The sequence below is a fragment of the Cydia strobilella genome, chromosome 20, assembly GCF_947568885.1.
Source record: "Cydia strobilella chromosome 20, ilCydStro3.1, whole genome shotgun sequence".
Classification (NCBI taxonomy): domain Eukaryota; kingdom Metazoa; phylum Arthropoda; class Insecta; order Lepidoptera; family Tortricidae; genus Cydia; species Cydia strobilella.
The window spans coordinates 10,575,889-10,600,518 of record NC_086060.1 but is presented as its reverse complement, the minus strand read 5'-3'; the positions used below and the strand labels follow the sequence as shown (position 1 = coordinate 10,600,518).

At 39.3% G+C, this 24,630-nt stretch overlaps 3 protein-coding genes across 3 annotated transcripts in view; 2 read left to right on the top strand and 1 right to left on the bottom strand.

Moving 5' to 3' along the window:
- Window positions 1-9,215, bottom strand: part of LOC134750692 (MICOS complex subunit Mic60) — a 35,971-nt gene extending 26,756 nt beyond the window's left edge. The window contains exons 1-7 of the mRNA XM_063685928.1: window positions 9,090-9,215; window positions 6,249-6,427; window positions 5,992-6,148; window positions 5,403-5,493; window positions 4,209-4,280; window positions 2,502-2,671; window positions 1,018-1,144 (exon numbers count right to left, since the gene is read on the bottom strand). Of these exons, the coding sequence (XP_063541998.1) occupies window positions 1,018-1,144; window positions 2,502-2,671; window positions 4,209-4,280; window positions 5,403-5,493; window positions 5,992-6,148; window positions 6,249-6,427; window positions 9,090-9,134 (841 nt within the window). The 5' untranslated portion in view covers window positions 9,135-9,215. The remainder of the gene's footprint in view (window positions 1-1,017; window positions 1,145-2,501; window positions 2,672-4,208; window positions 4,281-5,402; window positions 5,494-5,991; window positions 6,149-6,248; window positions 6,428-9,089) is intronic.
- A 224-nt stretch (window positions 9,216-9,439) lies between these two features.
- LOC134750688 (large ribosomal subunit protein bL35m) lies at window positions 9,440-10,229 on the top strand. The gene is made up of 2 exons (XM_063685925.1): window positions 9,440-9,550; window positions 9,687-10,229. The coding sequence occupies exons 1-2, from the start codon at window positions 9,529-9,531 to the stop codon at window positions 10,181-10,183; spliced, it is 519 nt and encodes a 172-aa protein (XP_063541995.1). The 5' UTR covers window positions 9,440-9,528; the 3' UTR covers window positions 10,184-10,229.
- Window positions 10,230-10,942: 713 nt separating this feature from the next.
- Window positions 10,943-24,025, top strand: LOC134750452 (fumarylacetoacetate hydrolase domain-containing protein 2-like). The gene is made up of 6 exons (XM_063685608.1): window positions 10,943-11,452; window positions 13,014-13,102; window positions 15,193-15,320; window positions 19,365-19,529; window positions 23,296-23,462; window positions 23,752-24,025. The coding sequence occupies exons 1-6, from the start codon at window positions 11,145-11,147 to the stop codon at window positions 23,906-23,908; spliced, it is 1,014 nt and encodes a 337-aa protein (XP_063541678.1). The 5' UTR covers window positions 10,943-11,144; the 3' UTR covers window positions 23,909-24,025.
- The last annotated feature ends 605 nt before the right edge of the window (window positions 24,026-24,630 follow it).

The following is a 24,630-nucleotide window of genomic DNA, read 5'->3' as shown; positions in this document are numbered from 1 at the left end:
ACGCTTGCCGAGGACAGAGATAAGTGGCGCAAACTGGTGTCCGACGGTAGTAAAATCCACGATGACGCTTGGTTTAAGACACTCGCCAGTAAGCGTGCCAAGCGTCATCAGCGCGACAACTGTTCGCCACGGGCACACTACACCTGCCTGTCTTGCGGTCGTGGTTGCCGCTCCCGTATTGGCTTACACAGCCATGTGAAACGTTGTCACCCTACCTGACACTGTCTGTATAGTCTGCAATAGACTGAAAGGCCTATGATGATGATGATGAATAGTACATTGTGCAATGTTGCAATATTGTAAACGAGAGTATAGTTAAATCGCGACGGCTTGCCGGCTTGTGAACTCGACGTACACCAGTTCCGAAAAACTCATTGGTACGAGTCGGGGTTTGAACCCGCGACCTCCGGATTAAAAGTCGCACGCTCTTACCGCTAGGCCACCAGTGCTTTTTTAGATGTGAAAATTCAAAGACAAAATCGTGCTAAGAATTTGACAGCTAATGTAGATGGTATGGTTCAGTGCAGACTGCAGAGACTTCAGCTCGTACCAAGGGCCCGACACTCTTTGATAGAGAAAGCTAGTCTTATTGCGATTCCTATAAGAGGAAAGAGAAAATAGTGCCATGCTTTGTCTTTATCACCGACCGGGCATTTTTTCATAGTCGAGTTATGGCATCATAGCAAGGAGGCGATGGCGAAATACCGAAATTTATAAGAGTGAAAGAGAAAAAGGAATATCCTGCCATACATGAAACTGTCAATACATGAATATTTTTCTCTTACCCCTGGTCGCTCGGTTTCATGTCTATAACTACTTGTATATATTATGTCTATGGTGACCACGAAACCTCAAGGCTCAAAATTTTTTTAAGCACCGCGAGCCTCGTAAAAATAAGTCTGTACCTAAGTGCGAATGATGCATAACACAATAGACGATTTAAACAACCGTCATATCTACACTGAGAAGTAAGGCTAACATGATCAATTCTATTATTTGTTAAAAACATACACTAACCAATGGCACAACGGGCCTTTGCGCAAGCGTTCTTAGCCGTAGTTTCAGTTGTCTTGAGATCGTTCTGGGCTGATTGCAGATTCTTGAACAGCGTGTTGTCCAAGTTCTCGATGGGGCTCTCAACAATCTGTAATAAAAACATTTTTTTTTTTTTATGATGGATAGGCAGGCGTTTGACCACGATCCCACCTGATGGTAAGTGATGATGTGGTCTACGATGGAGCACGCTTACCTATGAGATACCTATTAACTCTTGCCTTGAAGAGCCCCAAATTGTACTCATGCGGAAACACAGACTCGGGCAGGGCGTTCCACTCCTTGGCAGTTCGCATAAGAAATGTGGAAGCAAAATGCTTTTTAAACTTTTAGTATATACCAAAGAATACCTTGTTATATCCCTCCTTGGTGATCTCAATCTCTATTGGTGGCTGTGGGTCGCTCTTTCCCGTTTGGATGAGGGTTTGGACGAAGTTAATAATTTGCGACCTTATATTATGGCAATAAAGTTCACTTTTTTTTTTATATACCACGTCGGTGGCAATCAAGCATACGGCCCGCCTGATGGTAAGCAGTTACCGTAGCCTATGGACGCCTGCAACACCGGAGATATTACACGCGCGTTGCCGACCCTTTAAAAACCTGTACACTCCTTTTTTGAAGCACCCTATACTGTAGCCCCTCGGGAAAACCTCGGCATTCTCATTCCACAGCCGAAGCGTACGCGGGAGGAAATTCCTCTTAAACCGCACAGTACGCGACCATTTAGGTGCTAGGGTGTGAGGATGAACACCCTGCCGATGGCGAGCGGTGCGGTGATAGAAAGCGGCCGTTGGCGTCACTTACCCTGTACAACGCCTTGTTGTATCTCTCAGAGTGTTTAACTGCTTCTTTATAGTTGTCGACGGCGATACAAGTGTTATCGTGCATGTCTTGTTCAAGTTCTACAAGGTCTTTGGTGATATCGATCTTCATTGGTGGCTGTTGGTCACTGAGGGTTTGGACGAAGTTGATGATTTGCGACCTTATTCTATGCAACAAGATTTAAACTCACCTTATAGAGAGCCTTGTTGTATCTCTCAGCGTGTTTAACTGCATCTTAATAGTTGTCGACGGCGATACGGGTGTTATCGTGCATGTCTTATTCAAGTTCTATGAGGTCTTTGGTGATCTCAATCTTTATTGGTGGCTGTTGGTCACTGAGGGTTTGGACGAAGTTGATGATTTGCGACCTTATATTCTATGCAACAAGATTTAAACTCACCTTATAGAGAGCCTTGTTGTATCTCTCAGCGTGTTTAACTGCTTCTTTATAGTTGTCGACGGCGATACGAGTGTTATCGTGCATGTCTTGTTCAAGTTCTACAAGGTCTTTGGTGATCTCGATCTTCATTGGTGACTGTGAGTCGCTCTTGCCCGTTTGGATGAGGGTTTGGACGGAGTTGATGATTTGCGACCTTATATTTTTGCAATAAAGTATAACTTACCTTATACAACGCCTTGTTATATCTCTCGGCGTGTTTAACTGCTTCTTTATAGTTGTCTACAGCAATACGGGTGTTATCGTGCATGTCTTGTTCAAGTTCTACAAGGTCTTTGGTGATCTCGATCTTCATTGGTGCCTGTGGGTCACTTTTGTCCGTTTGGATGAGGGTTGCTGGAGGAAAAAAATATATATCGTTATCGCATTTGAAAAAAACCGGACAAGTGCGAGTCGGACTCGCCCACCGAGGGTTCCGTACTTTTTAGTATTTGTTGAAACGGGCAACAGAAATACATCATCTGTGAAAGTTTTAACTGCTATTACGGTTCATGTGATACAGCCTGGTGACAGACAGACGAACAGCGGAGTCTTAGTAACAGGGTCCCGTTTTTACCCTTTGGGTACGGAAATCTAAAAACGACAATTGGGTCGGAGTTAAAAAGAAAAGTGTCTACCAACTACATCGTAACACACCTTTGAGAAATAAAGATGTCTTCCGATATATTTGGCCACTTTGGCGGTCATTATTTGATCCTCACCGTAATTAGCTTTATTATGACAAATAAGGTATGAGTGTGACACTCGTAAAGTGAAACGTTTATACCTACAACTTCGTTTTTAGGGTTCCGTACCCAAAGGGTAAAACCGGGACCCTATTACTAAGACTCCGCTGTCCGTCTGTCTGTCTGTCACCAGGCTGTATCTCATGAACCGTGATAGCTAGACAGTTGAAATTTTCACAGATGATGTATTTCTGTTGCCGCTATAACAACAAATACTAAAAACAGAATAATATAAATATTTAAATGGTTCTCCAATACAACAAACTTGATTTTTTTGCTGTTTTTTTCCGTAATGGTACGGTACCCTTCGTGCGCGAGTCCGACTCGCACTTGGCCGGGTTTTTTTCATACTTTAACTACAATGGAATATAAGCGTGTGCACTTACTTTTCTATTACGTTTCATTATGTTAATTTTTTTTTCTTCCTCTTAAGTAGTTATATACTCAAAAGATAATTTGTGACGTTTTCAAGTAAAAGGTACCACATTGTCGCTTACCATAAGGTCGAAATTTGCTAGTATGTTTATACGAATAACTTGTCAGAGCGTCCTTATGGCAAGCGACAAACTGGTACCTTTTGCTTGAAGACACATTTAAGCACACAGAACATTGACCGCCGAATATTGGGGAATTCTAATTTTTTTTTTACCAAACAGCTTTTTTTAAAATTATATACATCGTCTAGAATACATATTTTCACTTCAAATTTTGCTTTTTACATTGACTTATTTTATGAAGGATTATACACAGTTAATCTGATCATGAACCCATTTTTTTAGTGAAATAAAGGTATGAAAACGGATTTTATCGCGTATATTGGATTTATAATACATCCCCCGTCACGGCCCGTTCCGTCACCCGTTGACCACGAACGCTGTAAAGGGTTCGAAACGTCGGGATATAGTCGTTTTCATAGTTTTATTTCATGAGTAACTATCGCGGTAACCGAAGACCATTATTAGGTTTAGTTAGTGCCAGTTTCACCATCCGCACTTAACAGACTGATCAACGTCAACCGGCGCGCCGCGGCGGTTTACTATAAAACTTTCCATACAATGAAATTTAGCGAACTCTTTAACGATCACAAACAGTTGGTGCAACCGACCCTTAATGTCATTAAAATGAATGCAGTTTTAGTAAACACTTACCTGGCTGGTGTACCTCAGGGGGGACTATTTTCGGTTCCTCGATGTACAGCGGTTCGAACGCCGGCGGAGGCACTGTTAAGTTAGTAATGAACGAAGTGATATTTTACTAAGTTGATGTAAATTAATAAGAGTAAAACCACACAACCACGCTATGATCTCATGCATACATATTAATTTTCGATTAAATATAATTACAGTTTATGATAAAACAGTGTTGAATATAAACTGAAATAGATAACATTAAAGAAAAAAGTGACCAAGTCCGGCCAATCGGCTGGTTGGTCTAGTGGTCAGGACGTTAGTCGTGTAAGCTGAAGACGCGCGTTCGATTCCCGCCTCGGCCACTGGTGGACTTTGTCACTTTTTTCTTTTGTGACTACTTAAAAAACACAAATCAAAAAATATTTCATAAAATAATTTGATTTGTTCCCTAGTTGAATAATACTTTAGTTTAATGGACACAAATTGGGCCATATGGGCCATCTATTAGCAAAGAAAAATTTAAAACGAATAGATACACACAACCCCCCTCTTTTTGTGTCAGATTAAAACAGATGAAATTATTAAAACATAAAAAGCGTCAGCATTTCAGGTATTTTATATGTAAAAGCTTTGAAATTAAAGGGCGCAAGTTTTAGCTAAACACATTGTTACTTTGCTGAATGTTTCTATATCTCCGTAAAGGTTTGCAATAATCGAATTTAAACTGTTGTGAGACATACTAACATTAAATCATTTTACGGTTTAGACTCACTTGTTTCAATCGGGATAGCGGCTGGGCTGTGCCGCCAGCATGGAAGCCTGTGATTCCTCAGCAGAATGCCGGTGAGTGTTGTGACAGTGTAGTGGACATAGTGAGTTCGTGCTGTGTGGCGCTACAAGTGTTAGGTGACCCAAACCCAAACACACCACTGTGCCCGCCTACAACGATAGCGCAAGACCTCCCCCAACCGGTTTTCTCGGCGCGCGCGCAGCGAGCGACGCGGCGCGCGGCAGCGGCAGTACGCAATACACAGTCGTCGTGAACGCTGCTCGCACTATTAGTGCTTGAGAAAGGAGACCTAGGCTCTCCGAAACATGTCGCGCGAGTGACTAAAACAAGTGAGTCTAAACCGTAAAATGATTTAATGTTTCTATATCTCTTAAGATTATCATCATATTCATCATTGTTGAAGATAAGTTAGATATACACACATTGATAATTTTTGGGTCCGAGATTTATCTTCGCTTCAGCCTCAAACTCCTCCTTGGTCTTCTTTCTGACCTCTACCGGGACCACGCCCTCCTGTGAAAAGGAAATTAAATAAGGAAATAAGCTTTGGTTCTAACATACTATACTAATAATAGTAATAGTATTAGTATAGTATGTTAGAACCAAAGCTACTATACTAACTATACCTAAATACCCTGGCTCAGCAAACCAAAGAGCATGTTCGTCTCTGATGCGGCCGTACACACTGGATCGCTTTTGTATTTTTTTTATTTTATTTTTTTCGATTTTCAAAATGGCGGGCATCGGAAATGGCGCTTATTGAGCAAGTGCAAGCTTTTTTAAACACCTTGGTGTTAGTTGGCTCCTCTCCAATCCGTTAAAATCAGCCTCAAATAAGTAATGCCCTACTATCTGGAGTCATTGAGGAAGCTTAAGAATGGTCGTAATAGGACTATTTTAACATGGAAACCTCTCTCTCTTTAGCCTTTTTCTACCCTTTGGGTGTAGGCCTCCTTCATTTTGCGCCATTCGTCGCAGTTCTTAAGTGAAATGTGTTTTCAGGTACATTACCTTTCCGAACATCAAGTGGCCGAGTGAAGTGCTGGCACTGTTGAATTTATTGACAGCGGTCTTCCAATAGGTTGTGTTCTCCTGATACACAAGTGCGATGAAGTCGTTTGCTATAGGCATGTTGCTTTCCAGCCAGTTGCGGGCTTCGGGGCTGTTCCTGAAAAGAAAACAACCTTTAAATACAGCGCCCTGCAAAAATTATTTGCATCGCATTATGAATTTTATTTATAGTGTCCATGTCTTTAAGAATAACCTACTTGGCATAGACAACGGCGCCCCCAGTGAGCAGCACAGCCCCAAGCGTGCCATACAGCAGCTTCCGACTCTTGGGCGGAGTCGTCGGCTTTGGGCAGTTCTCCGGGGGGTTGGTGCCCAGTGGCCGCCGCTGGCGCGTGAGCACCAGGGCGGCACAGGTGCCGTCCAGCTGCTTGCGTACCTGATATTAGTCAATAAGTAAATAACCTCCTAAGGCCCGGCCATACAAAGGAAAAATCCAAAATTTGCCATTGCAATTTGAACGTATAGTGTAGGAAATAGAGTTGATTTTGCGTTGTTGAAATATTTAACGAATCAAAACAAAAGCAACTCTGTTCCAATTGAATAGGATTTAAATTTCATCGATATTTGCTATGAGCAATCATTTTTAGGATCAAGATCATTTTTAGGATTCCATAACCAAAGGGTAAAAACGGGACCCTATTACTAAGACTCTGCTGTCCGTCTGTCTGTCACCAAGCTGTATCTCATGAACGGTGATAGCTAGACAGTTGAAATCCAAACGCATCCGACTCGCACTTGGCCGGTTTTTTGTACTACTGTGTGTTGTTTGTATGTGTGTGTGTGTGTTTTGTTTGTTTATGTTGTTTAATAGTTTTTGTGATATATCACAGTTAACCATACCGCCATTGAAACTGTCGATAAATACGTGTATTTGGGACAAGAGATAGTGACTGGAAAAAAGAACCAAACCAATGAGATCAACAGCCGTGTACGACTAGCCTGGGCAGCCTACTCCAATCTCGAGTTTGCCTTCAAAATGAACCTTAAGGCTGAACAAAAAGCACGCATATTTGACCAATGTATTCTGCCTGTTCTCACTTATGGAGCTAAAACCTGGGTTTTCACCAAAGACATACTACGTAAATTGAGCGTTGCCCAGCGGGCGTTAGAGAGAAAATTGGTGGGGATCACATTGAGAGACCGTAAAACAGATGAATGGCTGAGACAACAGAGCAAAGTCAATGATGTTATAAAACGCGTAGCCAATTTGAAGTGGGAATGGGCTGGTCATATAGCACGAAAGACCGATTCGTGGAGCAAACGACTACTCGAGTGGCGACCATGGGGGGAAGAGCGTCCTCAAAGTAGACCCCAGGTGCGTTGGGACGACGACATTAAGAAGACTGCGGGGAAACAGTGGCTCCAAGTCGCACAGAACCGCGACGAATGGCGCAAAATGAAGGAGACCTACACCCAAAGGGTAGAAAAAGGCTAAAGAGAGAGAGAGAGAGAGAGAGAGAGAGAGAATAGTTTTTGATTTGCTTGACCAACTATAAAGAACAATTACCTAACTGGGGAAATGTGCCAAATTGGAGCACTTCAAACACAATCAAGGTTTCCAAAGGTGGCAACAGTATTTTTTTAAATAAGTTAATATGTGGGTCTACTAGGCAATTTCCTCGCGAAATGGCTTGTTCTGTGTAATTGTGCCTAATCCTGAAGCTTATTTTATCTAATTTACCAAATATGTATTTGAGAGAGAGAGAGAAAGAGAGAGATCTTTATTTGCATTCCAGTATGTTACATAGGTACATAATGGACCCTGGAAGGGTATAGCAAAAACATGTTATTCACTATAATATATACTACTTATTTGTATTAAGTACTAATTTGCTAAATTACAATTCCAACCAAGTAACAAAAATTGTTTTAAGTTAATAACAACATATTTTCTAATTTTGTGTCCTGACCAGCATTTTTCTTAATAGCCGGGTCCACACATAGCGAGCATACGCGCGAGGCAAGTTCCTCGCGCACAAAACGGCCAGAGTAGACGTGCCTCAGCCGAGGCGGCGCGCGCGAGGCCAGTGTTGCCAGATCGTTCCAAATAGAACGATTTTCCGTCCTTTAATGCCACACCGTCCCTTTGTCGTCCCTTCCAAACTACCGTCCCTTTTGGGTATTGAGCGTCCAGTATAAAGGATTTTGAAAATCTTTACCGAAATACCGTCTATTGACGGTACATATCGAGTACCTAAGTAGCATGTGCCTATGTATTTGTCTATACATCGATAATTTGCCTGTTTTGAAGAAGCCTGATGTACTAACAATGCACTAACATTGATAGTTTTGATCATTTGCATTAATCGCAGGTACACATATTATGATAAAAATGTTCCAACTTTGTTTTCGTCCCATTGTGATTAAAACCGTCCCTTTTTAGATTACACATCGTCCGAAATTGGGGATACGGGCTGGTAACACTGCGCGAGGCACGTCTAAAATGTCGATACATCACGCGCGCCTCGGCCGGGGCACGTCTACTCTGGCCTCTGGCCGTTTTGTGCGCGAGGAAATTGACTCGCGCGTATGCTCGCTATGTGTGGACCCGGCCAATAAGTTACGTCACTATTTTCTTCTCATGGCCAAAAATTATAGTGTAATTTATCAAAATAATTTTCTGAAAACTATTGCAACATAAATGAATAGTATAGTCGACATAAACCGCGCCAGTAATAAAATTTACCAACTTATTGGGTTATAAAAATTTGTTAGTAACCCGGTCAGGTCACCTGGGTAAGTGACATCACAAAGTTAGTGCTATCAATTGCAGTGTTTAGGTTAATTACGAAAATGACGTTTACGGTTGTTATGTAAGCCACAACAATATCCAAATTGGGCTCTCCAAATATATCCTCAATAAGGAAGCTCAAGTTCTGGATAACGATGTCGAAATCAATGAAAATCGTCAACGCGAACGCCAAAACATAGGCAAAACAAGGTTCCGTAAATCAATAAAATATACCAATTTTATGAACTATAAAGAAGAGTTTAGGATTTCCTACGTGATAAACAATAAAATACAAATAATTACATACCAATACCAACTTTGCGTTGGCTAAATGGTTCGTAAATTTGTACATTTTCGGCTTGAATCTCTTCCACTGCAGCTGTCAAAAATCAGAGACTAGAGAAAAGAAACCATAGACGAAATAGTAAATACTTTAGCTTTGAGGTGCATGGTGCATGGCCAAATTTTTTTAGCCTTGAATTTAATCCTTTGTAATTGACTGATTAGTTTCTGAAAACAGTAAAAAATAGGTCATTATTGTATATTATCGCAAGTCGAATCTTACATCAAATACGTGCCTTTACGATTGAAATGAACAATACGAAATCACAAGTACTAGGCTAAAAACCTCGTATTCTAAAATGACAGTTTGCATTACCTAGTACAAATACTACAAATGTCAATTGTCAACTCGTTTCGATATCAAGAATAATATTGGATGGACTAGTTAAATTTCGCAGAAAATCATGCTTCGTTCTCTAATATCAGGTATTATTTAACTTACGTTTGTTGCAATTTTGGTTAAAGACTGTAATGAGCTTTAAATCTTGTAAATAAGCCCTGTAAAAACCAATATTTTGTGTTACGTTTGACGGCTGTTTGAGGTTAATTTTTGTCTTTTCAGCTGCTCGGTGTATACGGCCTCTTGCGTTGCAACAATGCAAAGCTGCCAGGATTACGAGAGATGTGCGAAGTTTCACAACTCTTCACAGACAAGTGTACAATGTTTCAGCCTGCAAGTCTTTGGTCAATAACAGCCAAATTCTCGAAATCGCCAACAATATATCCCCAATGCCCGTACGTACTGTAACAAAGTTCAGTCTTAAAAAGGGTAAGAGGAAAACTGTAAAGGCAGCTGTAAGGAGGTTCTTCAGACTGCACTGGGGTATTTGGATCAGGCCTATGATTGGTAGACATAAGAAGTTGTGGAAGAAATCACCACCGCAGCGGAGACGTCTGCGCCAGCATGTCTTTACAAATGGTACACAAACTAAACTGCTGGACAAGATGGTTACCAAGTATTGGAAAAAACCAAAGTACTATGTTGAGGATCCTTATATGCCATACCATACAAGGGATGAATTTTATGCCACTAGAAGGAAGCCAGTAATAAGATCATGAATACTAAGTACTGATATGCAAAATTATAAAGAAAATGAAATTTACTAGAAAACAATTTTTCTTTAAAATAGCTTTGTATTAAAGTAGTAATGAAATGTTCAATTAAATGAATGTTTTAAATATACAGTTTCTTTATGGCTACTGCTTTTGTCCACCTATCTCAGGCACCAACGCCATCTGGTCTCTAGAATCGAACCTAAATAATATGCTAAGAAAATCTAAGTAAATAAATCTGGATTCTAAAGGGATTTTATGAAATTTGATGAAATTATGAGGTTTAAACAGGGGCGGCTCACTTCACACTACTAAATTTCATAGACGCCAGCGCCTTCTGGTGAAGGAAGCTGCCAATAATTTAAAAAAAAACTTTTTGACGTTTGTATTTATTTTTAAAATAACACCCCCACACTGCTATCAAAAATTTGATAGACATTTAAAATATTCACGTAGAACGGAACGTTCTGCAACAGCTGTCACGAGTCACGAGAGGATCATTCAAATACTAACTTTATATACCACAACTTACACTAGATTATTTATTATGACTTAAATAAAGTTACATTACATTTGTTAGCTATATATAATTTCGAGATAAAGGAAGAAGCTTTATTTGATTAATATTTTTTATTTTAGTTTATTGCAAAAAACATGACTGAAATATAAATGAGTAACTGGTAACAAGCATGTAAGCGCGTTCGAAAACCATAAATGAAGAAACGGGCGCTGTAAAAATTTAAAAAATAAAAACAACTCTGATAGTAGCTCAATATTTTTAAGTTTTTATCTTATTACTTTTATCTAAAGTAATCATAACTGTATTCAGCATCCAATTGAACAATTCTTGCACTCTGCACCAAACGGCTGGCGTCAACCGGCTGTTACGTAACAATTAAAACCTTGGTCCTAGTTAAAAACATAACCATACTATTTACGTAATTCCGTGAATAAATTGACCTTGGCCATGGCTGGAAATGCGTTGCTAGGCCGTAGTGCTACGTTGTTGCCGCGGACTGCGTTATCATCAATAAAAAGTCACTTTTTACCCAGAGAAACAGTCAATAGTGCTTCTGCAGCAACCGGCATCAGACATCTCTCAATAACTAGCGCCACAAACATGAAACTCGTTCAGTTCTCGCAGAATTCCAATTCCGAAATAAGGGTGGGGTTTTTGGAAAGAGACAATGTTGTGGATATAAATAAATTGAACTCCGGTTTACCCTCTACCCTCTTGGGTATTTTGCAGAGTGGTGGTATTGAAAAAGTGAAAAAGTAAGTACTTATTGTATATTTATTATAAATATAAGTACAGTGTACAGACGAAAGTAAACCTTGTGTAGTTGCTACATAGAAACACAAAGGTACACATCTGGGGTTCCATGGTTTCATCCCGGTTTTAGGCCTGCTCGGGATGAATGTAAATGGCTTTTACATGTACAAATTTCTATATAGATAATTTCTAAATATTTTTTTCGGAAATAAACGATTTTTATTTTTATTATCATTGCAATAAGGTAGGAAATCAAATAGATAACAAGTTATGCACAAACTAAAACTAATAGCATTAAGTATATCAATATTTTTTTAGTATTCTTGTTATCTCTATTCTCTATGTCACTTTTATCATGAAATATTTTATCTACTCTATTAGTGTTGATTTTATCAACGTTTCTTTAATATTCAGGCATGTATTTTACTTTTTATATTACATACATTTAATACGTCTTTGTTACCTTGAAAAGGAGTTTAGTCCTGCAATACTTAAGGGTTCATCCATTAATTACATCACACGTTTAGGGGGTGGAGGGGGTCATGAAAATGTGCCCTGTTGTGACAAGGGGGAGGGGGGAGTCACAAACTTTGTAACATCACTATAACTTATTTAAATTATTTTATTCGCTGTACAGTTAAATAACAAGTTTTGGAACAATAAACGTTTTAAATCGTTTAATTTTCTTTCCTAATCAGTTTTGGATTAAATCTTTTCTTTTGTCAAAAATATTTGATAAAATATTAATAATACTTAATTCGATTTGACGATTTCATAGAAAAAATGTGACATCACCTAATATAATGTGTTTTGTAGTTTTTAGATTTAAAATATATGGGGCAGTTTCTATGAAAAGGGACCTTATTGTCGATGGCGCTTACGCCGCACAGCGTCGCACGGCATTGTATTTATATCGGAGCATCGTTTATAATGGCGTAAGCGCCATCGACAATAAGGTCCCTTTTTATAGAAAATACCACATATTTTCTATAATATGTATGCTAGTTTTAAGGTATTTATCTATGGGCCACTTAAATAAATAAATAAATAAAATAAAATAAAAATAAAAAAGCCTTTTATTTCCAATTTACAATTGTTTTACATTAGAAGTTTTAGCGTATTGGTTAGTAAGTTTCTTATAGTTAGTAGTTAGTGTTAGGTTTATGTATTCTATTTACTATCTATTTATTTAATTTGGACCCCTCTTTGGGTGTAGGCCTCCTCCAATTCTCTCCATTTCTGCCTGTCTTCCGCTTTGTTTAGCCAGTCTTTCCCTGCAATTTCTTGCATGGGCCACTTAGTTGCCTAAAATAAAGATTTTAATTTCATTTAACTTCTCATACCTTCCGCATAAGTTGGGTGGCAAATCTGGCAATGCAATATTATGGTACCATCAAGGTACCACCATAGGACTCTGTGATAAAACAATGCAACCTCATTGTGTTTTGGTTTGTTAGAATTGTCTCAATAAGTATTTGTTGACTTTTAAAAGAAAAGTACAGTCAGCGATAGTAGTTTGCATCAAAAATATTTTTTTGAAAAAAAAAACTTTTTTAATTTCAGGCTAAAGTCAACAAAGGAAGCATCGATTCCGTTGTCATCAGTTAACTTAGAGGCACCCATTACTGGCATGGACAAAGTTCTTTGCATAGGTATGTCCATTTTATCTCAACTGTAAAAAATATGGCCAGAAAACTATTTTGAATTCATTGACATATATCTAAAGATAGGCACTAAGAATGGTGCTATTTCAGCGGTGTCACTCACGAATTCGAGCCAATCGTGAACCTTATAGCTTACTCTCTGGGTTGGAAGGTCAGATGGCAGTCGCTTTCGTAAAAACTAGTGCTTACGCCAATTCTTGAGATTAGTTGCCAATGAGTCGTCGCATAATGCCGGGACAACGCGAGGAAAATGATGATTTGACGACCGGTCGTGCCTAGCGGGTAGTGACCCTGCCTGTGAAGCCGATGGTCCTGGGTTCGAATCCCGGTAAGGGCATTTATTTGTGTGATGAGCACAGATATGTGTTCCTAAGTTATGGATGTTTTCTATATAAGTATTATATATATCGTTGTCTGAGTAACCACAACACAAGCCTTCTTGAGCTTACCGTGGGACTTAGTCAATCTGTGTAAGAATGTCCCTATAATATTTATAAATTCTTTAGATCTAAAGTACCTAATGATGAGGCATACGGAGCACCCGATGTTGTCTTTCTTTTTCTTTTATGGAAATTGTAGATCTTCCATATAATCCATATTTATGATACTTAAAAAATAATAACTATAATAATTCTGTGATTTATACAATTGGTTTGCACTAGGGCTTAATTATAAGGACCACTGCGAACAGCACAAGCTTACCCCCCCTCCCGTTCCCATGATGTTCTGCAAATTTGCTAGCTGCGTCATCGGCCCTAAAGATGCTTTGAAGAAAAGATGTATTACTGAGGTCATTATCTTTGCGTTGATTATAACATTACGGCACCATTCCAACTGACATTTTGTAAACCTGGCTTAGAAATAAGGTCCTAAATCCTAACCAGTTAAGGCTACCTTTCCACTAAGGAGAGATAAGAGGAGACGTGCGGGAATCAACCAGTAGCATAGGTCCCCAGCTGGATTACATTTACAACCAATTAACAAATCAATTTATTCAGGTAAGCAATATAAAACAGTAAATAAAAAGACCATGCAGCGTTGCCGTTGGTTGGACCAGGTACGATCCGGAGCGAGGATCGCAACCAATTCCATTGGTTGATTCTTGCATGTCTCATCTAGCGCCCCAGTCTTGCTGACAGTAGTAAATAGACAGCCATTTTAGTTATGTTAGTTATACTTTGACAGTAGAGTATTTTCGGTAGTAGTACCTATAATACCCACACACACACACACATTTACCCCCTTGCTATCCACCGACGCAATTCGTGTCAGCAAAGAGAATCAAAATTAAATTCCAACGTTATGTTCGTTTTTGTCTGGCAAATTTAGACCCATGGGAGTTGAGAGGTTAGATAACTTGAAGATGTAGTCTAGATGACAGACAGTACTTTATCACCTATCAGTATGATAAATAATATTTCTCAGTACCTAGATCTTTGTATTCGTACGTTTTGTCGCTGCGGCATCATTCCTCCACCGCGACTCTAAACCCAGATGCAAGAATAATTGGTTTCGTCAGCAGCTTATAGGTAATCGCCGTTACTGATCACGGCTATCTATAGCAGGGATATTGGATGCCGATGTTTTGACATCCGCGGATGCGGATTTTTAAAGGCTCACATCCGCGGATGCGGGTGCGGATGTCGAGTACCTAAGCACATAAAAAACGACAAATATTACACTTTAGTAATTTTTATTAAAAAAAAAACGAAACCATTAGTATTTGAACAAGAATATAGGTGCCCCACAATCGCATTACTATACTAAAGTCCAAATAAAACAAACTTTTCACTTCTTGTCGCTGTCCGTCATAGGCTAAAGTGCTCGATCGACGAATCACAAAAACGAAACGAGATTCCTATTGGCTAATGACGAAATTACCTAGCACTTACGGCGCCGCTAAGACGTTCCTGTACCTACCTGTTCCACATCCGCATCCGCATTAAGCTCCGCATCGATTTTATGCGGATGCGGATGTTGAAAATAATGCGGAAGTTCCGCGGTTGCGGATGCGGATGCGAATATTAGCAACATCCCTGATGGTAATGGTAGTATATTTGGCTCATATCTCTCCGAAGGCCTTAACTACATGGACCACTGCAAGGAGCAGAACCTGACGCCGCCAGCGGTGCCGATGATCTTCGGAAAGTTTCCCAGCTGCGTCGTTGGGCCTAAGGATGCGGTGCGACTGCGGAAGTCTACATCGGTTGGTATTACTAATTGTGACATTTTCAACTAAAAGGTTGTCAATAAGGTTGATTTCAAATTGAAGCTGTATGAAAATAGCGCCTTATTGACAACCAACAATAAGTACCCTTTTGATTGAAATTGGCACAATTTTAGATGTTAGAATACAATCACTGTCGTATATATGGGAGCGGCCAATGTGCTCAAAAATATCTGAATATAGTGAACATGTTCTTTAAGGCGCCGTTCGGATGTACGTGATATTAATCCGACACAAGACCAGATGATTGAACGGAGCCAGGCCGTTTTGTCGCCTAAATATTGTTTATTTTTTTTAATTCCAAGATTCATCTTCACTAGTTTTAGACATGTTTCAGTTTCAGTACCCTTAGTGTAAATTTCACAGTCAACAGCGCGCCAAGCGGGACTTTTGGAAACTTAAAATCCCTTACAAAACGTTCGTCACGTCACGCTATCAAATTAAATTTATACTAGGGGTACAGAAAATGATCGGCACAAAACGGAGAGGGTAACTAAATTAGGTATATGAAAGGAACTCGGTGATCAAATATTAAATTATCAAATGGTGTCGATTTTAGTCGCAAAAATGTAAAATTGATAGATTTAGTCCGTGAAATTTTACACCTTTTGTTACCTAATTGAAATAACAAGTACTGGTTTCTATTAGCACGTCTTCTTATCTTACCTTTTATCAGATCAGTTTTTTGAAAACAGACTCACTAAATTAGTAATGTTTGCTTTTCTGATGGACGTTTAGGTAAACGCGCGTAAAGCACTGATTTTGTCGCTCTTATTTGTAAATTTCGTAAAGTTTGGACTGCTAAACATGGTAATTTTGTATTACACATATCCTGTACTTGACGTTTATCAGACTACATTTTTATTATTATGACCTTGAAGTAGTGTAAATGAAAGTTAGACGAAATCAATTTTCTCCAGAAATTACTTCAAAACAAGTGACAATTTCTCTGAAAATCGACTTAATTTCAACGTAATTTTCATACTTAAACAATCTACAACATTTGCTGAAACTATACTTATACATCAATTTGTATAATTTACCACCATGATTTTTTGATGAATTTTTAAAAACTGCCCCTTCTCTTCATGCATTACCGGTGACGCACGCTCGCGACCTCATTATTAAAAGGCAAGATGAGAAGATGTGCTAATAGAAATCAATACTTGTTATTTAGATATTACGTAACAAAACGTGTATAATTTCAACGACTAAATCTATCAATTTTACATTTTTGCTCTAAAATCGACTACGGCCTCTTAAAATCACTAATTAATCTCTTTAAACAAGATATATACAGTGGTACTACGTAAACGAAATTAATAACTAGCTTAAATCTAAAATAGGCACTTGAGGCATTGTACCAAGGATGCTGGCGGCATTTCCTCGCTGTATCGTAATGCTGATTTCTTTAGGCAACCCTATTTATTTATGTTCAGGAACATATTTTCTTTCATAAAATATAAGTTTCATCCGTCAGACGTATGGGTGAAGGTCGACCATATATAACGTATCTCCTACTATGATACGTTGTGCGAGGAAGCCGCCAGCTCTTCGGTCACCAGTTACGTCAACCAGACGCTTCGCGATTTCTGCAAACTTGTGCGCGCTGGGACCCCATGGACCTAGAGTTTCAACTTCAAATGGAACGAAATGATACCCTCTATCGAGGCTCTTATATTTATTACCTACGTTTTAAAATTTCGGCGCTTTCCGCCGCTCCGCCCGCTTTTACATTAGTCCGTTGGAGGTGGGACGGTGCCAGTGTGTCTACGCAGGTAGCATCCCACACAGCCTGTCTACGCAAGTAGCATCCCACAAATATCAAATTAAATTAGAATTAATGTTATATAACTACTTATAATGTTAGTTATACAAGTAAATAAGATAAGCAACTAGCAGACGCAGCGATCAATATTATCTGAACACAACTTTCAGCAACGAAATCTTTTGTAGAGATGATTTTTTATCGGTAGGTATCTCAGTTGCAAAACCTGGAGTACCTACCGTGTATGTATGTAGTTGTAGTTGTACCTACATAGATATGTAGATATGTTTAGTAGTAAAATGTATGTAGTCTCAGTACTTCGTTACCTAGTGTTTGTCTGTAAAAGGACAAGAACGAACAAAAAAGTAATAAATAATACGACCTAGGTACCTTACTCTTCCTCAACATGCCGTCTTTTCGTTCGATCAAAAAATCCTGGAAAATTGAGTTCTTACACTAAATTAAGTATTTCCTGTTCCTGTCATACGAGGAATGACACATACCAACTAACAGGAAATAAACTGACAACTGTGACAAACACCTACATCCTACACTAATGTTGTCGACAATTTAATAAAAATAAAACAATTTCATTTCATTTCATTAAACCCTCAATGCAAGGGACTCAAAGAGGGCGCTGTTATTCTCATGTATAGGGTAACAGTTCAGTATAGTATGAAAAAAATAGTTACAGTGAAATTCCGCAACATGGCGCGTGATCATATATTCCTAGTCAGGCTTTATACAGAAACTCGATTGCTTTTGATAGTCTTTTTAGTTTCTATCGTGAAAAACGAAAAGTCTTTATCTGCTTCTCCATATATGCATATTCGAGGGATAGAGAGGAAGATAAGGACATTTCTATTTTAGTTGTTCGCGTTAGGCCCTCGGATATTTGCGAGAGCGGTGTCCACATTTCTATTTTAGTTGTTCGCGTTAGGCCCTCGGATATTTGCGAGAGCGGTGTCCACTCCTATACCCACATATGTACTTATTAATGATCTTTCTACGTCGCACAAAATATCTGCTCTGCTGCTCAGGTGTAATAGGAACCTGTAAAAAATTAAGAAACACTGTTAATTATAAGCACACTTATTAGTGGTACGGGTATTTTTTATAACAACTTATACATTTTTACTCTCGGAAAGCGTCAGTACATACTTACTTACTGTTGAGAATTATAAACTTATGGCATTTTTAACTAATTTGAGTGTTAGAATGTGTCTTCGTAAACTGAAAGAATCTTGTTTTATAGGTAACTGCGTAAACGCGCGTGGAACAAGTTTGAATAATATACAGCTTTTGTTCGCGTGTGTGATGCCGTCACATTCTTTTCGACTTTGCTGCTGAATAGTCTAAATTTGTATCAGTGCTTATTCTCTTGACAATATATCTTCACATGGACTTCTCATAGTTTCCTTTTACGCCCGAATCTAACAGGTTATGGGCCTAGGTTAATGTAAGAACCAACTTCTCAAATTATTGTGAAAATGTCATAAATCTATAATTTTGTCAAAAGTTTTTTTTAAGTTTAGGTAAGGAGGTACCTACTCGTCGTGTCAGATGCCTGTTTATGAATCACAGGTCCTCTCTCGTCAAATTGGGGTCAATTATTGAAGCAAATTGAGCATGTAACTCATACCGCGTAGGTGGCAAGTAGGTAGGGACTTGACACGAGACATAATGGTCCAGTTAAAATAGATATAATGGGTGGGGACAAACAACCCACGAGGGGAGTATTCGAGACAGACCCCTTTGCGTTGAGGTCACTTCTAACAGTCATATCGATATGATATTTTACAAGTACATACCTATTATGTAATCTAGATTACAATACAACAATTTAGATGCCAACAAGCTGATCTGATGGAACCTGGGGTGGGGGTGGAAAGTGGTTTAATGTTGCTTCTTGTGAAATCCTTGCTTGTGTTGCTGCTTACCATCAGGCTGGCCGTATGCTTGTTTGCCACCGACATAGTATAAAAAATCCTTAATTTTGGGCTTATATGACTCGTCGCGACGACTCCAATACTTTTATGGATGCAAAAAAATCCGATAGATATTCTAGAGGAGGAGGAGGAGTTGGATATTTAGTAACAAAGTATTCTTCAGAGTTCTCGTCTAGTTTTACATTTATTTTTATATATAAAATTTTACGCAAAATGCACTCTACAATTTACATTGTTCTTATTACTTATGACGACTTATTCTATTTGCTTTAAAATCCTTAACCTATTATTTTACAATCTTTACAGAAAGTGGACTGGGAAGTTGAACTAACCTTAGTCATCGGCAAGAAAGCGAGCGACGTAAAGGCGAAAGACGCTTTCGACTACATTGCCGGTTACACCGTGGCTCAAGATATCAGTGCCAGGGATTGGCAGAAGGAGAGGAATGCTGGACAATTCTTACTTGGCAAGGTAAGAAAGATGCTTTCGACAATGGCCACGCCACGCTCTAGATATCATTGCCAGAGATTGGCAGAAGGAGAGGAATAATGCTGGACAATTCTTGCTTGCCAAGGTAAGAAAGACGTTTTCGACTACATTTTCGGTTACACCGTGGCTCAAGATATAAGTGCCAGGGACTGGCAGAAGGAGAAGAATGCTGGACAATTTTTGCTTGGCAAGGTAAGAAAGACACTTTCGACTACATTGCTGGTTACACCGTGACTCAAGATATAAGTGCCAGGGACTGGCAGAAGGAGAGGAATGCTGGACAATTCCTGCTGGACAATTCCTGCTTGGCAAGGTAAGAAGCTTTCGACCCCCGAGTTAATAGATAGAGGAATCAAGACTATCGTCACAGAAAACTGTGACTGTGACTCCATGGCAACGTAACTTCGCACGCACATACAACTAATTGGTACTTACAAGGGTTTGTCTTAACGACCCTACCGTCTTGCTATCTTCCTACTCTGCCTGATGCTCTATCTCTGTCTGATGATGATCTCTATTCATAAAATGCCAAACGTAGCTCAAGATATCATTGCCAGGGATTGTCAGAAGGAGAAGAATGCTGGACAGCTGGTGCAGGAGCTTGGCAAGGATAATGTCAAGTATCTTTCATCATATAACTGCTAACGGGTTCTTGAAAAGTGATTAGATATCAGTGCCAGGGATTAGCTAAAGGGAAAAGAATGCTGAGCAATTCCTGCTTGGCTACTACGTAGTCTTGAAAACCTTTAAGTGGGAAACTTTGTAAAAATTAGGTTTAAATAGGGCACTGAGCCAGACTAGGAAAGCTCTTCTTCTTCAGTCGGTTCCTCAATACTGAGGATCGTGACATCATGTCCTTCTGCTGAAGACCAGGTTCCTCCATACGGTTCTGTTCCTCGCCAAGCGCATGGCCTCGTGCAGTTTTAGTTGCATAGGCGCCGTAATTTGAGCACACCATCTAGTGGGAGGAGGGCCCTGAGGCCTCGTGCCTTCAACTAGGAAAGCACATGTTTAATGCATGCTAACAGTTCATGAAAGTGCACACACAGCGTATATTGTATGAATTTTCTCAAATGATTTTTACGCCTAATCTATTATTTAAACAAAAGCCATTGTTTCTTTTGTGCGATAGGTTAGCTCCCGTATTAGCCACGTGGCAAAGCAACAATGTCTTAAAAAGCAACTGTATCGTGATAGTGAAAATCTATGTAATAATATCAGCGTTCGCTTACATATATGGAGGTGATCGATCGTCCTACATTACCAAAACATGTGACATGTACATACAGTGAAGGGCATAAATATATAAACATTCCCAAAGTTTCAGAAATATGTGTACGCTCTTACACATTAGACAATAAAGTCGTGTTCACATATTTTTGAGCCATTTGTCTGGATCGATATTTATGCCTTCGACTGTACATTTGAAACTTAAAACCACTACGATACAGCCGCTTTTTAAACGACGTTGTTGCTTTGCAACACTCCCAACACGGGAGCTGACCGATCGCACAAAAGAAACAATGGCTTTTGTTTAACAGATTAGGCGTAAAAATCATTTGAGAAAATTCATTGTATACCATGGATTCATCATGAAGCCTTCTACATTGTAAGTCACAATTTGTGATGACAAGGACTGTGTCTCTCGTGACTGTAGAAACCAGTGCATTTGGAACGGCATTTGTGGCAGCTGAAGTAGGGGGTCTAAACAGACAACAATCAATACTGTTACAAAAGCACTTAAGTGGTAGGTATTACGTAAGAATGTCATCCAAAGCAATGCACAGCAAGAGAAAAAAATAACGAGCAAAAACTATCCTATAAAATTATAAAAATCTCCTAACTACACTAAATTACAAATTACAACATAAATAGTTATTACATGTCAAATTGCTTGTGGTCGATGCTTGTGTGATGGTGGTCGAGAACCCTAACAACCTGCCTCCTAAATACTGCCTGCCGTGAGTCGAAAATGTCAATTTCTCTGTGTTTGAATTCCAAATCTGGCGACACATTCTGACGATTGGATTGTAAAAAGAGGTATTATTTCTGTAGACCCGAAGAGCGAAAGTCTTAAGCCCTCTCCAGACTACGCGGCGCGAAGCCGCGAACGCGAGTGTGGAGTCGATTTCGCTGATTAGCGAACTAGACTTCACACTCGCGTTCGCCGCTTCGCGTCGCGATTCGTGCACTAGTGTGGAGGGCGCTTTAGGAGCACGGGATCTAAATCTAGGAGTATTACATGTAACTAGGGATAATAAGCTTGGCGAGTTAATTCTCTATGATGTAGAGAAGAAGTTTGTGAAGGAAATAAGTCATATAAGAGACGGCGAGATTCAAGAGAGGAGATGTCTCGAGAACTGTGCGTTTTCGCGATAGATCTTGAAAATAGGCGTTGTCGTGTGTTTCGCGACCCTTTCCGATGGCATCCCTCCACCCATGATTATCCAGTACAACCCTGTCTCAATTTAAGTCAAATGTAGTGAGAGGTAAATGTGCGAAAGTACCTTGTCGCTGGCCGTACTATATCGACCTCGTTACCTTAATTTGTCCAATAGAAAGTAATAAATCCGTGAGGTCAGCCATTAGAGGGGTTAATTCAATTTTGCTTCGTGTTCTTTGTAATTGCTTCTAGTGTCACTTGATACCACAATTTGATATTTTCTAAATACCCTCTCGGTTTCTGTCTCTCCCCTTCTGTCTCTGATTCTATCTGTTTATTCTGCTGTGTGAGTCGGACACGACTTTTACTATAGTCCGTTTTTTTTTTCAGATTAGAAGTTTTATAACCTTAAAAGTAGTACTAATTATTTCCTCCAAAATTAAATCTGAGCAAAGATAGATATCTGAGTAACTAAGCGCTGAAATATAGTGTCGTTCACTTACATATTATTGTACCGCAACATTAGATATCACAGGAACCCTATCATTTCGGAGATCATTTCGGAGTTAATTCCCACTACTTTTGAGGATAGAAAAATTCTAATCTTAAAAAAACGGAGTTTATAAGGTTGATACCTTAAAAATCGTCTTTTAATACACTATCACGGCATGCGTTGTTAATTTTCAAGTTTGAACCGATCTTATCCGATGTCTCTTGTCCGTCAGACTGTCAAAGAGTTGCATTTGTTTGTGATTGTACCAAAATCAGAGCACGAGTTCGATTTACTCTTGGTCTGTTCCTAAAAATTATTATATTATATTGAACTTACCGGCTTTGTTAGTACTTAGTCTGTACGCGTCGATTCACAAGAGCTGAGGGCCTACCGCAAAAACCGAAGTTGGCAAATTGCGGGCATCTCTCTCTGTCATTCTAATCTTCGGTGCCAACTTCGGTGTTCGCGGTAGACCTTATGAAACGATACTCGTTCCATAAACGTCTTTCGAACGGGCGCTCGATGACGAACGAGTTTTAGCTGTCAGAAATCCCCGCACTTGACGAACTTCGATTTTCGCGGTAACAGCCCTAGCACGAATGGAATGAATGAGTTAATGAAAATACCTATGTGTGTATCAGATTAAGCAATGAAATGGTGCCTCTGACTGTAAGTATACCGATACAGCTGTCACTCATACAATGAAAGTTCATTCAATCCATGTATTTTTTTGTGGTTCAAATCTTGGAAGCTAAATTAGTAATAAATCTGATGTTAGGTAGAGACCAATGCCCCCATAAGAACATTAGGAAGTAGGTATCAAAATAAAGCAACCACATTGATTTGGAGTTTTTTATTCTCTTACTTTTCAGGCAATGGACACGTTCTGCCCCATCGGGCCGTGTATGACCACCAGCGACGAAATCGGCAACCCTCAGAAGCTGAAGATCCAGTGCTCTGTGAACGATGTGGTGAAACAGACCAGCAATACTGATCAGCTGGTCCATAAAATACAAGATGTGATTGAGAGACTGACCTCGTAAGTACTCTCTCTGTCACACACATTCTCTCTTTCTCTCTCTCCCTCTCTCTGAAGATCCAGTGCTCAGTCAACGGTGTGGTGAAACAGACCAGCAATAAGAACCAGCTGGTGTATAAAATACAGGACGTCATTGAGAGGCTGACCTCGTAAGTACTCTATCTGTCACACACTTTCTCTCTCCCTCTCTCTGAAGATCCAGTGCTCAGTTAACGGTATGGTGAAACAGACCAGCAATGCTGACCTCTAACCCTTTAAGAATGAATATTTTCAATGTTTTTTTTTGCAGAGTGATGACCTTATTGCCAGGGGATATTATCCTAACCGGGACCCCAGGAGGAGTAGGCATGTACCGTTCCCCCCCTGAATACCTCAAACCCGGTGACGTCATTAAAAGCGAGATAGAGAATATCGGCGAACTCGTCACACGAGTTGAAGCCTTCTAACATTGCAATAAAAACAAGCCAGTTTGTATGAAACAGTTACATAGTGTTCCGTTTTCATTGTATGAGCAATATTGTACATAAAATAGTTTATAATGTATAAAGGTTTTATAATATTACAATACAATTGTTCAATAATATATTTGTTTGATTACTTAAAAACCTCAAATGCTACCAGGCTACCATGGCTACACTCTACACCCAATATTTTAGGCATCCTAAGTAACTATAAGTAATAGATGGATACAGTCTAAGGAAAAAACGTGCCTCGAAAATCACGAAAATTTGATTCTCGATCAGATGGCGCCACTACCTTTGGCCTACTCTCGTATAGAGGGCGTTGACGGTTTCGTTTGTTATTTAACAATTTTAACGCATATCAGTGAAAGGACATGAGTCAAATCATATAAAAATAATTAATGCAAATAAAAAAATCATTTATCCATATTTAAATACGTTTTATCGTATTTTTATAAATCTTCATTTTGAGTTTTAAAGTGTATCGATAGATGGCAATGAATTTTCTGTGGTTACAAAATTTACTATGACAGCACCGCTCTATCTTATTATATCCCTCTTTGCTATAACTAAGCGGTGGTGACCGAGTGGAAGACGTCCCAAATTTCAATCCAGAGATCGCGGGTTCAAATCCTGACTCGTATTGAGTTTTTCGAAGCATTTTTACAGAATATCATTTGATATTAACCACTAGAATTTTTCCTCTG

What these genes read in the sequence shown, in the direction of transcription:
- LOC134750688 (XM_063685925.1), top strand. Translation starts at nt 9,529, where the DNA reads ATGCTTCGTTCTCTAATATCAG. An exon ending in GCTTCGTTCTCTAATATCAG is followed by an intron (nt 9,551 to 9,686) that starts GTATTATTTAAC and finishes TTGTCTTTTCAG; the next exon opens with CTGCTCGGTGTATACGGCCT.
- LOC134750452 (XM_063685608.1), top strand. Translation starts at nt 11,145, where the DNA reads ATGGCTGGAAATGCGTTGCTAGGCCGTAGTGCTACGTTGTTGCCGCGG. An exon ending in GGACAAAGTTCTTTGCATAG is followed by an intron (nt 13,103 to 15,192) that starts GTATGTCCATTT and finishes ATCTCTCCGAAG; the next exon opens with GCCTTAACTACATGGACCAC. An exon ending in GTGATTGAGAGACTGACCTC is followed by an intron (nt 23,463 to 23,751) that starts GTAAGTACTCTC and finishes TTTTTTTTGCAG; the next exon opens with AGTGATGACCTTATTGCCAG.